General features: G+C 34.7%; 1 protein-coding gene across 1 annotated transcript in view; it reads right to left on the bottom strand.

The window, feature by feature from the left end:
- Nucleotides 1–3,119: 3,119 nt before the first annotated feature.
- LOC150079540 (secernin-2-like) overlaps nucleotides 3,120–14,983 on the bottom strand; it is a 141,804-nt gene continuing 129,940 nt past the window's right edge. Inside the window, exons 7-8 of the mRNA XM_090382620.1 lie at nucleotides 10,870–11,037; nucleotides 3,120–3,436 (exon numbers count right to left, since the gene is read on the bottom strand). Of these exons, the coding sequence (XP_090238746.1) occupies nucleotides 3,188–3,436; nucleotides 10,870–11,037 (417 nt within the window). The 3' untranslated portion in view covers nucleotides 3,120–3,187. The remainder of the gene's footprint in view (nucleotides 3,437–10,869; nucleotides 11,038–14,983) is intronic.

Genomic DNA, 14,983 nt, shown 5'->3' on the forward strand with positions numbered 1-14,983 from the left:
TACTCAACAAAAATATATATATTTATACACACAGACTCAAAATCAGAACCAGCATATATCAGAACCAGCCCTGTTCACTGCAGGTAGAAATAATTTATAAACAATATCTGATTATAAAGACAAATTTGCAAGAATAAATGTTGGTAGAGATTATTTACTTTTGATCAACCCATTACTGGTGCAATTTTCCAATAATTTTGATTAGAGGCCTGTTTAAAAGTTTTAGTCTCTTAATTTAATTGTTGAACATGTATTGAATAAGTTGCATTGATCGATAAATTACTTAGAAACTGTAAATAGTACTTATGTTATGAGATATAAAACTTTAAAAATAGGATTTAAGTTAAAATCTGTCAACATAAACGTATCCATAAATGATGTTTCTGATTTTGTTATTTTTTTTTTTTATTCAGAATTACTTAAAGCTACACTCATGAAACACATACCAGCTGTCAATTCAATAAGTTTTTATTAAAATTGGTACTCGACTGCCAGTTTTGCATTCTACCCGCTACACAGTGCTACATTCGCCAGAATGGCAAAATGGCGACCAGGCCGGAGAAAGTGTTCTATGTGTTAGCATTTCATGAAGCAAAATCAACAGGTGACTTTTCACCTGTTGAATCGACACAATTTACAAATCTGGGGCAGTGAAAATTCCCATGAGTTTTTCTGAACGCAAAAGGGACAGTCTCAAAACTAACATTTTTTCCACAATGTCTCGAGAAAAGCTGTACAGACTGTTCTTCTTCATCGAACCGACGGTGACAGGGTTTGTCCACTTGGAAATGGTCAGTGAATGATTAATGCCACAGCTGCAGGAGGACATTACAGATGTGATTTATCAAACAAGATGGTGCCCCTCCACATTTTCATAATTAAGTGAAGTCATACCTGAATGAACATCTTCCTCAGCATTGGATTGGGCTTGGAGGCCATATGGGATGGCCTCTGAGGTTGCCTGATCTGATGCCAATGGATTTCTTTTTGTGGGGTTATGTGAAGGACAATGTGTACATCCCTCCACTACCAATGACACTGCAGGAGCTGAAGGCACAGATCACAGAGGTTTTGGAAAAACTGATTGTGAAATGAAGCACAGCATGTGACAAGAAATTGAATATCACTCGAGTTACTCATAGTTCCCACACTGAACTCTACCAATGACTTTATGTACCTTCATAAAATTTATTGAATTGATCTTTCAGATGGTATATGTTTTGTGAGGGTAGCTTGAAGTAATTCTGATTAAAAAAATATCAAAATGAGAAACATTATTTATGGATGCCCTGTATAATGTCTAGGAACGTAATTATCCAATCTGTGTTAACAATTCTTTTAGCCATTTGTATTTTCACTTTATAACTTCCTTAAACTTTGCATTAACTTAAAATTATCACCTTTAAACAAAACAACGTACATACGAAAGTTTCTTCATTTAATAAAGAATCAGAGTTTGGAATTTATTTTCTAAAAATTAACCACGCAAATATATGACAAATGGGTTATCATAATTTTATATAATTTGCATATGAAAATTAATTTCGATGAAGTCTATATTGTTCTGTATCACGTTTTTCAACCCATATCTAACAACTGAATCAAGTTCATTTAGAGTGACAATCAGTTGCTTGTGCTTCAGGTTATATTTGTTTTTTAAAACAGGAAAAAAAAAAAAAAAAAAAAAAAAAACACTTTGCACTAAAATTTATCATCATGTTTATACCCAAAATCAGTACAATGTTCAAGGATGTAGTAAGGATTCCATCGTTCTTGTTAATTAACTACCTTTCATCCATTTCTTTGCAAGCAGAAAAACTGTACAAAGCAAGTTTTATTTTGAATAAAAGATAAAATGTTCAAATTACAAGCGCTGCCCTTGCAGTTTATTCATTTATATTCACTTATTCGTTGTATTTTTATTTATGTATAATTTATTGCATTTTAATTATGATTAAAATAGAAAATATGCAAAATAAATATAAAAATGTATTATAAAATAATATTTTAATTACCATAAATTAAAGTGTAAACTTAATATTCATGGTTTTTACAAAAAACAGTTACTGCAGTTCAGTTATATAAATGTATTGATATTAATGCTTATTTGGCAATTTACAATTATAAAGTATTTTGTAAAATGCTCATTGTTCAGCAGCAGATCTGCTGACATAACTGACTATTATTAATAAGACACCCCAAAAGTATAATACTATGCCAAAATTCTTATCTAAAAAATTATGTAAACAGTTTTTCCTTCTTTCTAATAAATTTTTAGTCTCCACCACAATCGCTTTAAGTAGTTTAAGAGCAAATTGGTTTTAAGTTTTATATTTGCTAACATTAGCTACTTGGGCTTTATTTTATAAAGTAAACTATGGCTGACAAGCACATTCTTAGCAGTAGCTTCACAATATGAGAGATTAATTCCTTTATGAAAAAGACTGTCATTCTGCAGAGCAACTTTTATTTGCCATAGCCTATTTTTAAAATACAGCATGGCTAAATTTAGTAGTTAAAATTCCTACCTCAGTATCAGATGGGTAGTTTCTCAGCATCCTACAGAGGGGAAATGAACATTCTCAGAATCCTACAGAAGGGGAAATGACCAGCTTCTCAGCATCCTACAGAGGGGGAATTGGCCAGCTTCTCAGCATCCTACAGAGGGGGAATTGGCCAGCTTCTCGGCATCCTACAGAGGGAAATTGGCCAGTTTCTCAGCATTCTATAAATCAATAAGTTGCTTGCTAGGACCACCATCAAGGTTAGGCTGAATTAGGATTTCAGTTTTAATGATGCAAAAACAACTAAGGCTAATATGCACCAGGACAAACCAGGCTGGAGATTCAAATGTAACAACCAATGATTAGATTCATAGTTTAGGAGATTCTCTGTTATAACAGGTATTTTTCTTATATATATATATATTGCATAAGAAATATTGCCTTTGATGTTGCAATAGTTTTTTCAGCATACCCTGTCCTTGAGAAGCATTTTCCAGAATTTAAATTAATCTATCTAGATTTTTTTGAAGTTGTGAAAGCTAAAAACAATAGGTCACTAAAATTGTTATGAATTTTAATGACAGTTCAATTACCTTATTAAAAAAAAAGGGGGGGAATCAGCTTGTAACATTTTTTTTTCTGCCTGCAAAGTCACAGACATTACTTATCGGCTATAAAGAACATTATTTATAAAATTTTATCTCAGACTCCACTAAATCTTTGAAGAGATCTTCTGCTTCTTTGGTATTCTCTGAAGAGAAATTATCCAAAAAAATTTCCATATCTTGTACACATGTTGCTTCCAACCTCTGCATAGTATTTCTTAAATCCACACCTTTCGGCATATTACTTGTCATCAAACTATAGGCATTTTGGTGGTTCCTGTATAATCTATGGCTTCGATCAACTGTCTTCTGAAAACGTGGTTTCACCTGTAAGTGGAAAGGTAAAATACTTGAGGTAACTTAATGAATTTTACAAGAGAGTTTTATCTTAAAAGCAGTTAATTTAAAATGAATTTATTTAATAGCAAAACCTTCAAATAATGTTTTTAATGTAAATTAAATGCATGCTTTGACTTCTTCCCAACACTCAGGTAATTTTAAAATGCTGTTTAACTGCCTGCTGAAGTTAAGCTGTTTGATGCAATGGCTCACAGCTGCACTCAATGTCTCTAAAGACAGAAATCTTTGTCCATGCAACAATTCATTGGGCTTGGGGAATAAATTATAATTGCAAGAACTCATATGAGAACTACAATGGGGTGAGGTAGAGCTTCTCACTTGTAATTAACAAAAAATAAGTTATACACACTGTATGATATGAGGCCTTGTCACTGTGATTTAATATGAGCACACCAGCTTTCAACATCTATGGCTGCTTCTGATGAATTTTCAGATGTAATTTCTGATGAAGAAATGCTGTATGACAGCAAATGTGGCGACCCATCAGGCGACAACCTTTAATTTTTTTAATGCCTCAGTTAAAATTCATTGAACAGAAGATTCCAGTATCCCAGATTTGTTGGCTATTTCTTCACATATCATACATCTGTCTTCCTCCAAAATGGCAGTAGTAATTACTGTTAATGTGTTGTTCACAGATATTCTCAGTCCAACTGAGCATTGCTCATCTTTAACACTGGTCTGACCTTGATGAAACCTTTGAGACCAACTTGAAATCATACTACTAGGGAATGGTGTGATTTTTTTTTTGGCTGATGCTGCATAAGCTCATACACTTGCTTTCTTGCATCACATGCCACTACTACTAGGTTCTATTGTTGACTCATCACACACACTTCCTTCAACAATAGATAAATTTCTGTCGACATTCAAACACAATGTTTCAATTTTCAATTTTGATAAACTACCTTTGATCTGAAACTGTAATCTGAATTGAAGCAGTAAAATGATCTATTTTTAAAAGCCTATACACAAACATTTAATGCAGGAACTCAGCTTCAAGCACACTGTTGTTGTTGTTATTATTATTTGATTTTTAGGAGCATTAGCAACTAAGGCCATATTGTTCCGGGGACATGCGGTGGTCATTCCCTGACTTTTCCACATCCTCCATATTTGGTGGTCATGGGCTCGAACCCCAGTCTAATCAAGAAGTGTGTGCTATACACTGCTGCTCCTGCCCACCTGGCTATGGAGGCGCCCCTCAAGCACACTAATACTGAGGTTAAACTTCAAATAATTATCCTGATAACTATCAGTCGTGCAGGCATTAAGACTGAGAAGCATGTAAGCAATGTGCATTAATTCTATATTTATTAATAATACTGATGAAGGTATATCAGGCTTATTGTCTAAGTTTGCAGATGATACAAAGGTTGGCAGGGTGGTTTATGACAGTAGTCAAAGTAAGTTGCTGCAACAAGATATAAAAATATTGAGGCAGATGGGCTGAGAAATAGCAGTTGAAGTTTGAAAAATGCAAGGTACTGAATATGGTTGGCAGGTACTACACTCAGGGCAGTGGAAAATGAAGAATATCTGGGAGGTAACTGTGCCGTTAGATATGAAGTTCTCTGAGCAATGTGCATACAGCCTGCAAAGGCAGCTCATGGGATTCTTTTATGATTTATGGGAACTTTGATAGAAGGGATAGGAAAGTGATTATCCCATTGTATAAGGCAATGGTTAGGCCACATCTTGAGTAGTGCATACAGGTCTGGAGGCCTCATTTTAGGAATGCTGTAGATCTGCTGGAGCAGGTGCAGAGAAGGGTAACAAGATTGGTGAACGAAATGAAAGGGTGATCTTACCAAGACAGGCTTTAGTTTTCCAAATTTCGGCATTCTGGAGCCTAGGCACTTGTGGAGAGATCTAATTGAGGTGTTTAAGGCCTTGAATGGATAGAGCAAGCTGAATGCTGATGGCATTCTTCCATTTACTCTATATGTCCTCTGATGGTACGCACTAGGGCTTGCATAAAACAGAGAAATTTCAAAACTGAGTTTAACCGAAGTTTACTCTTAAAACCGGTTTTAAAACCGATTTTCTCAGACTTAGGGAAAATAATTAAAAGCTTATAACACAGGTATTTATTTTATCTTGGGTAGATTGTACAAATCGTAATCAAATCTTTTAAACAAAATCTATCACCTCTTATAGTAAAAAAAATAAAAAAAATTAAAATGCTCCAAAAAAGTAATCAGCTTGAGATTATACAAAATTACAAATTGTATTCAAATCCTTTGAACAAAAACTATCTTCTCGTATAGTAAACAAAAAAATAAGCTCTATAATAATAACAATAATAAATAAATTAATGATTCGGTTAATTAATGATTCATCTCTAACAAAGTCTCTCCTCTCGCTTTCTCATAGACGCACTATTTCTGCTGCATGCCTCTTCTACAGATACTTCCATGGGCACTGTTCTTCTGAATTGGCTTCTATAATTCCCGCTCTCTCTTTCAAAACAGTCCGAACACGTGCTGCCACCAGCCAACATCCATTTACTGTCCAACTTCAAACCCACAGAACCAACTTTTCATCTTCCTCATTTATTCATTCAACTGCCGTTTTCTGGAACAACCTTCCTTCATACGTATTTCCTGAAAATTACAATCTACAGAAGTTCAAGTACAATATCAACAAATATCTTCTTTCGTCTTCTCAACCTCCAACCCAAGCATGGTACTAAGTACTATAGGTTCTAATACCTCTCATGTTTAGGGTTCTCATAAAAAAAAACAATAAATAAATAAATAAATAAAAATAATGTGAAAAAAAAACAGCTTGGGGAAATTGCTTTACTATTTATTGCTCAGCTTTTTTCTGAAAATGATCCTTTAAAAAACAAAGTATATTAAGCATTTTTCCTGATAGACTTGACCTTATTTTTGTGTTAAAGAGACCAGTTATCGAAAACACTCTCTCAGATTGGACACTTGTTGGTTTAATGGTCAGCAGTACTCTATAAACTTTCTCCAGCTTTTCACTTCTACTGCTAGTTGCCTCCAAAAGTTTAAATTCTTTGCTGATTTCCAATTCACTCGGATATTTTGAAGGCTCTTCAGTTAATCTCTTTATTACACTATCATACTCTCGCATGAATGTATCTTCAACATCGGAACTAGACAAGTCTTTGTTTTCTTCTAAAAGAACAGTTCGTTTATTTTCAGTTTCTTCATTCAAAGCTAAGACCCCTTCGGAATGTTTTGCAAATAATCTCTGATAAATCTCTTCAGCATGCTTTTAAAAACTTGCTTACTTGGAAAATAAAAAGTTCTTGAACCTGAATCTTCTTTCCTAAACTTTTTGGGGTTGTGTAGATAGTTCAGCAAAGCCACAGTTTTGCAATTTCGTCTTGCATTGTAACACTGCAAAAGGCTTTGGCGAAACTTTAAAGCAAATGGGTTTTCTGCTGTATCAAGCTTAGCAAGCAGAAATTCTATTGAAGACTCTGCTTTAAGTAAGTCTGTATCTTCTGAGGTTATAGCCTTCAGAATCATTTCAACTGGTCGCAAAGTTTCACATAGCAATTCAAGTGTTTTCCAGTCATCGTCAGACAGCTTCAGTTGACAGTACTGCACATAGAGCATTTGGAATGCAATTTTTCAATTTCAAAAATCTCTCAATCATATAGAATGTGCTATCCAATCTGATCTTTCAATCTAATATAAATTTATATTCTTTCCCATTAAATTTTGCTTTAACAAAATTTTGTAATATGTCATTTTTGGTAGGCAATTTTTGAAAAAGCTTGCAAATTTTTCCGACTTTGTTAATAGTTTGTGCAATATTGGCTATTGGATTGAAGAAATAAATGAGCTCATCGGTAAAGTCGGTTTGATAAAGCATGCCTTACTTTATTGTTAATGATTAGGCGTAATTTGCTTGCCAAACTTAATCATCATTGCTGCTCCATCGGTGGTGCAGGCAACAATATCCTTATCCAAGTTCAAATCAAATTCCTTTAAATGTCCCTTCACAATTTGCTCAGTTCTTCTGCTATCAAGTGAACCATTAATCTCATAAGACCTAATGACCAATGATTGTCTTTTGAATGCACATTTATATTCATATACCTTTTATTTTGTATATGATGTATATTCGACTAGAGTCAATGAATACCGTGCACCCAAAACCAATGAATTTTTGAAATGCTGAATGAGTTCTTCTTTCTTAGTTTTACAATAATTCAGAACCATATTTTTAATTCCATTCACTGAGACTGGTGGTAATTTATCGTATTTATTCCTCTGAAGGTGAAGGCTTGATTGTATAAACTCACTCTTGGCAATTGAATTAAAAGAAAATCCATCTAAAGCAGCTAATTTTGAAATCTCTTCTTCCATAGATTTTTTAACGATAAAGTTTTCTAATGTTCTTACCATTTTTACGGGAGGTTCACTGTTATCTTGTTTAATGTCAATCTGATGCATTTTCTTTAAATGCAACATCAAAGATGATGTAGATCCTCCAGACGACTTCATTATCTTCTGACATTTAGAACATTGTGCTTCATCTTTGCTTTTTCGAGCAAAATAATTCCATACATTTGATTTCATCTTAGACATATTAAGAGTAATAAATATTACTTAGTAGGAATTTATATCGCTGACAATTTTAAATAAAAATATTGAAGATAACAAAGGCACAATACTATGCGTCACTCCCGCAAGCACTGAATGAAGAGTCTAAATGAGGCAAGTTTCAAAATTTTCACGAAAGAAATTTTTTTATTTATTTATTTGCAATTTTTTTTTCCCCAATTAAATCTATATTTTCAAAATTACATAAAAGCTAAATTTGGTGAAGCTGCTTTTTGGAGAACATTTGATCACAAATTTAATAGGAATAAAGAAGCAAGAAACTTTCTACGATTGGAATTTGATGCAATATTCAGCGAATCTGTTTCTAGTGGGTAACCATCAATAAGGCGCGTTCCATAACTTGCCTGGCGAACAAGACAGATTGAACGAAGAAATGTTGAGCATTTTCTTTTACGCTATCGCTCCGACTCACTCAGTCGTAAATTAGTACACCTGCATCGTGCCATAATACAGGTGGGAAGATAAAAAGGTACCCCTCCTAGATTTGGGCCACTTGCCCATGAGATTCGTACCTAAACATAAAATAAAATAAAATAAAAAACATGTTTAAAACATAAAGCAGTTGAATGATCCAGACAAACAAACAAACAAAAGAAAATGTGCGTAACAAAAAACTATATTCGAGGGCTAACTAAGAAAATATTCGAATCCGGTTTTAGAAGCTCGGTTTCGGTTTTAACAACTCAATATGAAAACCGATTTAACCGGTTTTATAAAACCGGTTTGCAAGCCCTAGTATGCACATCAGGGGGGCATATATTCCAATTGAGGAAATACGGTTGCAGGTATGAGGAAATGAGCAGCTTGAATAAATTCAAAGAAGACAAATTATTGGACAGAATGGACTGGTGATATGGTATTTGGGGCAAGGGGCTGATGCTTTATAAGTTTGCTTTTCTTGACTCATATGCCACTACTACTAATAATAATTCAGGTCCCTTCGAATATTTTCACAAAGCCTTGTCAGAACTTAAGTGTAATATGTTTGACTGGCAGTATGATTTGGTGGGATATATTCGACCATAATAATTATTTTTATTTTGAAGAAAACAAACAAGAAGTATGGTTTTTATTTTTGTTTTTGACATTGTTGCTTTTTTTTTTTTTTGTCTGTCTGGCAGATTGTTTTGTTCTCCATTGTGTTAATTGTCTTTTAGTTTCCAGGTTGTACTGGTACAGCCAACACATAGTAAATAATTACAGTAGTCAGCAAGCCTGGAACTTCTTTTCTAATTTTTTTTTCAAAAAAAATCTTTAGAAACTTGGATTCTTCTCATGCTTTGATCTTCATTCAGATTTTTTGGCGCACACTTTTCTCATGTCTAAATTTTCAGTTAAAATTGACCAACTGTTTCTTTGTCCATATTGAGTTCTGATGCAACCATTCTAATGCTTAAACAACATTTATTTCTAATCAATGTCCTTACCCGGTCCACATTTTTATTAGTTTTCACAGATGCTGGACAACCTGGTCTTTCATAGTCTCGCACATTCTCTCTTCCTTCTAAGAATCTTTGATGCCATTTGAACATGTGAGCTTTTACACAGATCTTCCTTTATCTTCCTCATAAACTTTAGTTTTGTTAAAAATCTGAGGTTGATTTTCATTGTTCAACTCTTCAGTCTGCCATTTTTCTGGCAAATTACAAAAACACAAGGTAATGAAAACCTATCTCACTACAAACTGAATGAGAGTGTTGGAATGCGACTTGGCAGACAACTAGCAAAATGTTCAAGGTCAACTGCTGTGCCTTTATTTCACAAGTAGTGCTTGGTATGTAGTGGCTGTACATGCAGTCTTGTTATTTACTAGCCACACTTTATATATGTGAATATCTTTGATAATTGAGAGCTATTAAGTGCTCGATAGTTCCTATATTCTATTATATTACTAAGGAGAGTTGGAAAAGAAGCTTCCTATATCTAAAATAAAGGCAATCCCTGTTGATTTATAATATGAATATCTTGTATGGGATGGCTGAAAAATGTCAGTTCAATTCTGCTTGGTCTACCTTTCCTATCAGTAATATTGTAAGCTCAATAGCAAGTTTGGTGAGTTGTTAAGTACCAGTATATTTATAGCCTAGTAGAACTGATTTACCTTTATCACTTCTACAGCTGCAACTTTTGACTTTCAAAAAGCAGGAGATTTTTCAGAAAAAGCAGATGGAAGACTAGCAAAGAAGTTAGAAGACAGATGGCCATCTACTATTACCTGCAGTGAGCAGTCAGAGAGAAAACTGGATACCCACTTGCAAAAAGCAGATGGCAATCCATAGGATGGATTGCCATTTATGCCAAACACAATGAAAAGCCTTGGAAATAAAACATAAAATTTTTTCAAAGATGAGTAACATAAGCCAATGTATCACTAGTGGATCGACACTGGAAGAATCCATACTGGCAATCATTGATCAGATGGAAGGCTTTCAGACAGTTTAAGAGTTGGCAGTTGATGGATTTCCCCATTACTTTGAAAAGATTAGGGAAAGATTAAGTGGAATGGGAGGGAAATGTCATCCTTAGAAACTGTTGGATATGAGCAAATTTCTATGCAGAAGGAAAACACAAGGGGAGTAAGGTATTAAAAAGGCAACATAAAACAGGAGCAAGCCCAACATTACATTCTTTGTAATCAAAATTTTGGAAAAATGTCTGAAACAGTGCTTTATAATAATAAATTAGTTAAAAGTATCAGTATGATAGTATTCTGTAAATAATACTTTTTTTTAAAAATATGTCTGATATACACTTAAAATTTAACTTAAAAAACATTTTAGTATAATTTACCTTAGCTGGATCTTCATTATCAGGAAATACTGGTGACATTATGTGAGGAGAAATTCGGGCATTGGAACAAAATATAAATGGTTTAAAAACAGAATGTTTGGGATCTGGTGTACCAGTGAACCAATGACAACATGGGCGAGAGGAATCTGAAGGAGACAGTATTGACACCTAGAAATAAAAATAAGCAATCAATTCTGAAAAGATATTACAACTTGAAATCTATTGTGATTTACTTAAATGATAAGTTTAATGGTAGAACACATCACGATATCAAGTGTTCAGCACTGAAATTAATCACTTTTACCTAGAAGATGTGAGAGAATCTTAATACGATTATTATTATTTTTTTTTTACTTATCATTGCCAATATCCTTAAAAAGGGCATTCCAATAGATTCACAAAAATGAAAAACTAAACCTAACGATATTTTTAACAAAACAATAAAATAAAAAAATTCAAACTGAAGCATCCATAATTCATTTAAGGTTCCACAAATTATACACGTCTAGATTTTACAAGTTTGGATTTAAAACGTTGGAAGAAATTACAATGGTATTTTCAGGATATCTACAGAAGTATGAATTTAGATACTGAGGAAAAGGAATTACATAGGTATTCTATTATAGCATTAACATTCATTCTATTATAAAATTAAAATACTTTACATTACATATGTATGCAAATTTGTATAATTTATCGATAGTAAATGTAATAGGTAAATAAAATTTTTACAATAGGTATGATCAATATCTTATATACCAGCAGTTAATAATTATGTTTGTGAACCCACTCTGGGGTTCTGTTATCAGGTATAAAAGGAATAAATTAAATGCACGTTATCAAAAGAGTATAAAACTAACTTTAAAAATGCAAAAGTAAAAAAATTAATTATTAAGGATAAAATAGGTAAATTAATATTAGAGAAATTTTAAAAAGAGAGTGGACAGAAACTAGATTCTGATAAATACACGGGCTTATTATGCTAAGAATCAAGAGTAATTAGAATATGTTAGTATTTTAATTATTATATCTTGTTACTTTAATTAGTATATCTTGTTACTCTGACAAGGGGCAGATTAAATCATTACAAGCCATCAATCAATATTTGCAAGCAAATGTACTAAGGTTTTAAAATGATCACAAATTTGTTTTTAATTTGATTTCCTCAATTTATTTGATCTGCATTGATCAGAATGCACATTCATGATTCTGTGCAGTGTCCACTTGGCATAGCCATACCACAGGAAATATACCCAGACCACAAGACTTTCTCCTCCCAACTTCATAGCTGGGACAACACAGGTGTTAAGCATTCTCCAGACATCCTCCATACCCAACCATATCCATCTGACTGAAGGAGCACTTAGTGTGCCTCATTGCTCCAGTCCAGGTTCAACATATATTTGCTGATTCTATCGAGGCAGTGTTAGGTGGGTCAGAAAACTGCTAGCGTAGGGATATACACAGACTAAAAGGTTAACAGTGGTCACAGGCAGAAGCAAAAGGAGTGCCTCCGTAGCCAGATGGTCAGGAGCAGCAGTGCGTAGCACATGCTTCTTGATTAGACTGGGGTTCGAGCCTGTGACCACCAAAAATGGAGGATGCGGAAAGGTCAGGGAATGACCACCGCATATCCCCGGAGCAATATGGCCTTAGTTGCTAATGCTCCTAAAAATCAAAATAACAACAACAAAGGCAAAAGTGATTCTTGCACTGCTTCTATTAGAATGGGCAGCAGACTGGAAAGCAAGGTAATGGAGACTTCCAGGACTGCTGGGAGTCATAGTGGAACAAGTAAATACATTGGTGGCTAGGAGCAGTGCACCTGTTCCTGCTCCTAGCTACCCTAACACAGCCATTTTTTTACTTGTTCCACTAGGACACTATGCACGTATACTTGCATGTACACCAATGCTAGGAGTATAGTTAATAAATTTGAGGAGCTTGAAGTGCTAGTGAAGACATCAAAGGCAGATATTGTTGGGATATCAGAGATGGTGTCACACAGATATAGGCAGTGCAGAGTTGGAATTTGGGGAGTACAATGTGTATAGGAAGGGAGGAGGGGGTTATGCTGTTAATTAAGAAACACAAAATCTAAGGAAGTGCATCCAAATGATGTTGGTGGACAATGCAGTGTTGAGTCTGTTTGGTGTGAAATAAGCACTGGGAAAGGAAAAATGAGAGTAGGTGTGTGTTATAGGCCTAATGAATCTGATGAGTATAATGAGCAATTGTGCAGAGAAATAGAGTGGGCCAGTAAATCAGAATGTCTTATAATGGGAGATTTTAACTCTGCAGATATTGACTGGAACTTGTAGTTTGGTCACTCGCACACTACCAAGACTTTTATGGATTAATTGGATGACTGTTTTCTACAGCAACATGTTCGAGAGGCAACCAGAGGGAGTAATACTCTTGATCTGATTATCAGCAGTGATTCTTCATGAATTAAGAATCTGTAGATAAAGGAACCACTGGACAACAGTGATCACAATGTACTGATGTGGGAATTATTTAAAGATGTAACTACCATCAAGGCTAAAGGGAAGGACTTTTGCTTTCGTAAAGGTGACTACAGAGGTCTCAGACAGTTTTTAAATTCTGTACAGTGGGATCAACTGATGATGATGTAACAGTGAATTCTAAATGGGAAGCCTTCAGGGACTTAATTTTGGAGGCTACTAGGCTTTTCATTCCAACTAAGAAATACTGTTCAAGATTTAGGCCTAAAATGGATGTCAGATGAATTAATGAGGCTAGTGGCAGAGAAGAAGAATGTATGGGATGCATATAAAGTATCAGGAGATACAGAAGCTTATGGCAGGTATAAACTAATCTGTAATCAAGTCACAAAGGAGGTTAAGCAGGCGAAGGCAAATTATGAGAAATCTTTCACAAAGGATGCAAAGAAAAACAGCAAGTTCTTTACTTACGTAAACTCTAGAAGGAAAGGGATGAGTAAGATTGGACCACTTAAAATAGATGGGTTGACTATTGATGATCATGCTCAGGTAGGTGATAAACTGAATGAGTAATTTGCATCTACATTCAACACCTGAAGAGTTATTCAATGAGGAGAGTGCCAGAAGTTTATAAAACACTAACAGGGAGCTAAATGATTTTGTAATAACTGAGAGCAAAGTGGAGGAGAAATTGTTCAAGTTAAACATAAGGAAGGCACCTGGAGTGGACAGGATCTATCCAGTTATATTAAAGTAGGCAGCAAAGGAAGTAAGCAAACCCTTAGCCATAATTAAGAGAGCATCCTTGAAGTTGTGGGAGGTCCCCATGGACAGGTGTGCAAATGTATCACCAATTCACAAAGGAGGTTCAAAAGGTGACACAAGTAACTACAGACCTGTTAGTTTAACTTGTGTTCCAGAGAAAATAATGGAATCCCTGGTTAAAGAAGCATTGCAGGATCATCTAGACAAGACTGCAGTAATAGTTAAGACACAGCATGGGTTTGTCAAAGGGAGGCCTTGTCTGACCAATTTGATTGCTTACTATGATGTGGTCACAAAGGAACAATGCCAAAAATAATTTTTATATCATATACTTGGATTTCAGGAAAGCTTTTGATATGTTGCACATGGAAGACTGCTGTAAAAGTTGGAGAGGTATGGCATCAAGGATAAGCTGCTACAATGGATAAAGGGATGGTTGAGTGGGAGACAACAGAGAGTGTTAATCAATGGACACTGCTCTTCGTGGAGTTCCTCAGGGTTCGGTGTTGGGCCCATTGTTGTTTTGTATATTATCCATGATATTGATGAAGGTAAATCAGGTTTAATGTGTCCAAGTTTGCAGGTGATACAAAGGTTAGCAGGGTTGTTAACAACAGTATGCTACTCCAACTGGATCTAGATAAGTTGGGAAAATGGGCTGAGAAGTGGCAACTGGAGTTTAACATTGACAAATGCAAAGTACTGCATATGGGTAGCAATAATCGAAGAGAAACATACCAACTGGGTGGTACTACACTCGGGAAGTGGAAAGTGAAAAAGAACTGGGGGGTAATTGCGCAGCCAAATATGAACTTCGCCGAGCAGTGCAGATGGGCTGCCAGGGCAGATCATGGAGTCTTGTCAACGATATATAGGAATTTTTG

This window comes from Mastigoproctus giganteus, chromosome 10 (genome assembly GCF_048544385.1).
Source record: "Mastigoproctus giganteus isolate SK-2022 chromosome 10, ASM4854438v1, whole genome shotgun sequence".
NCBI classification, from domain to species: domain Eukaryota; kingdom Metazoa; phylum Arthropoda; class Arachnida; order Uropygi; family Thelyphonidae; genus Mastigoproctus; species Mastigoproctus giganteus.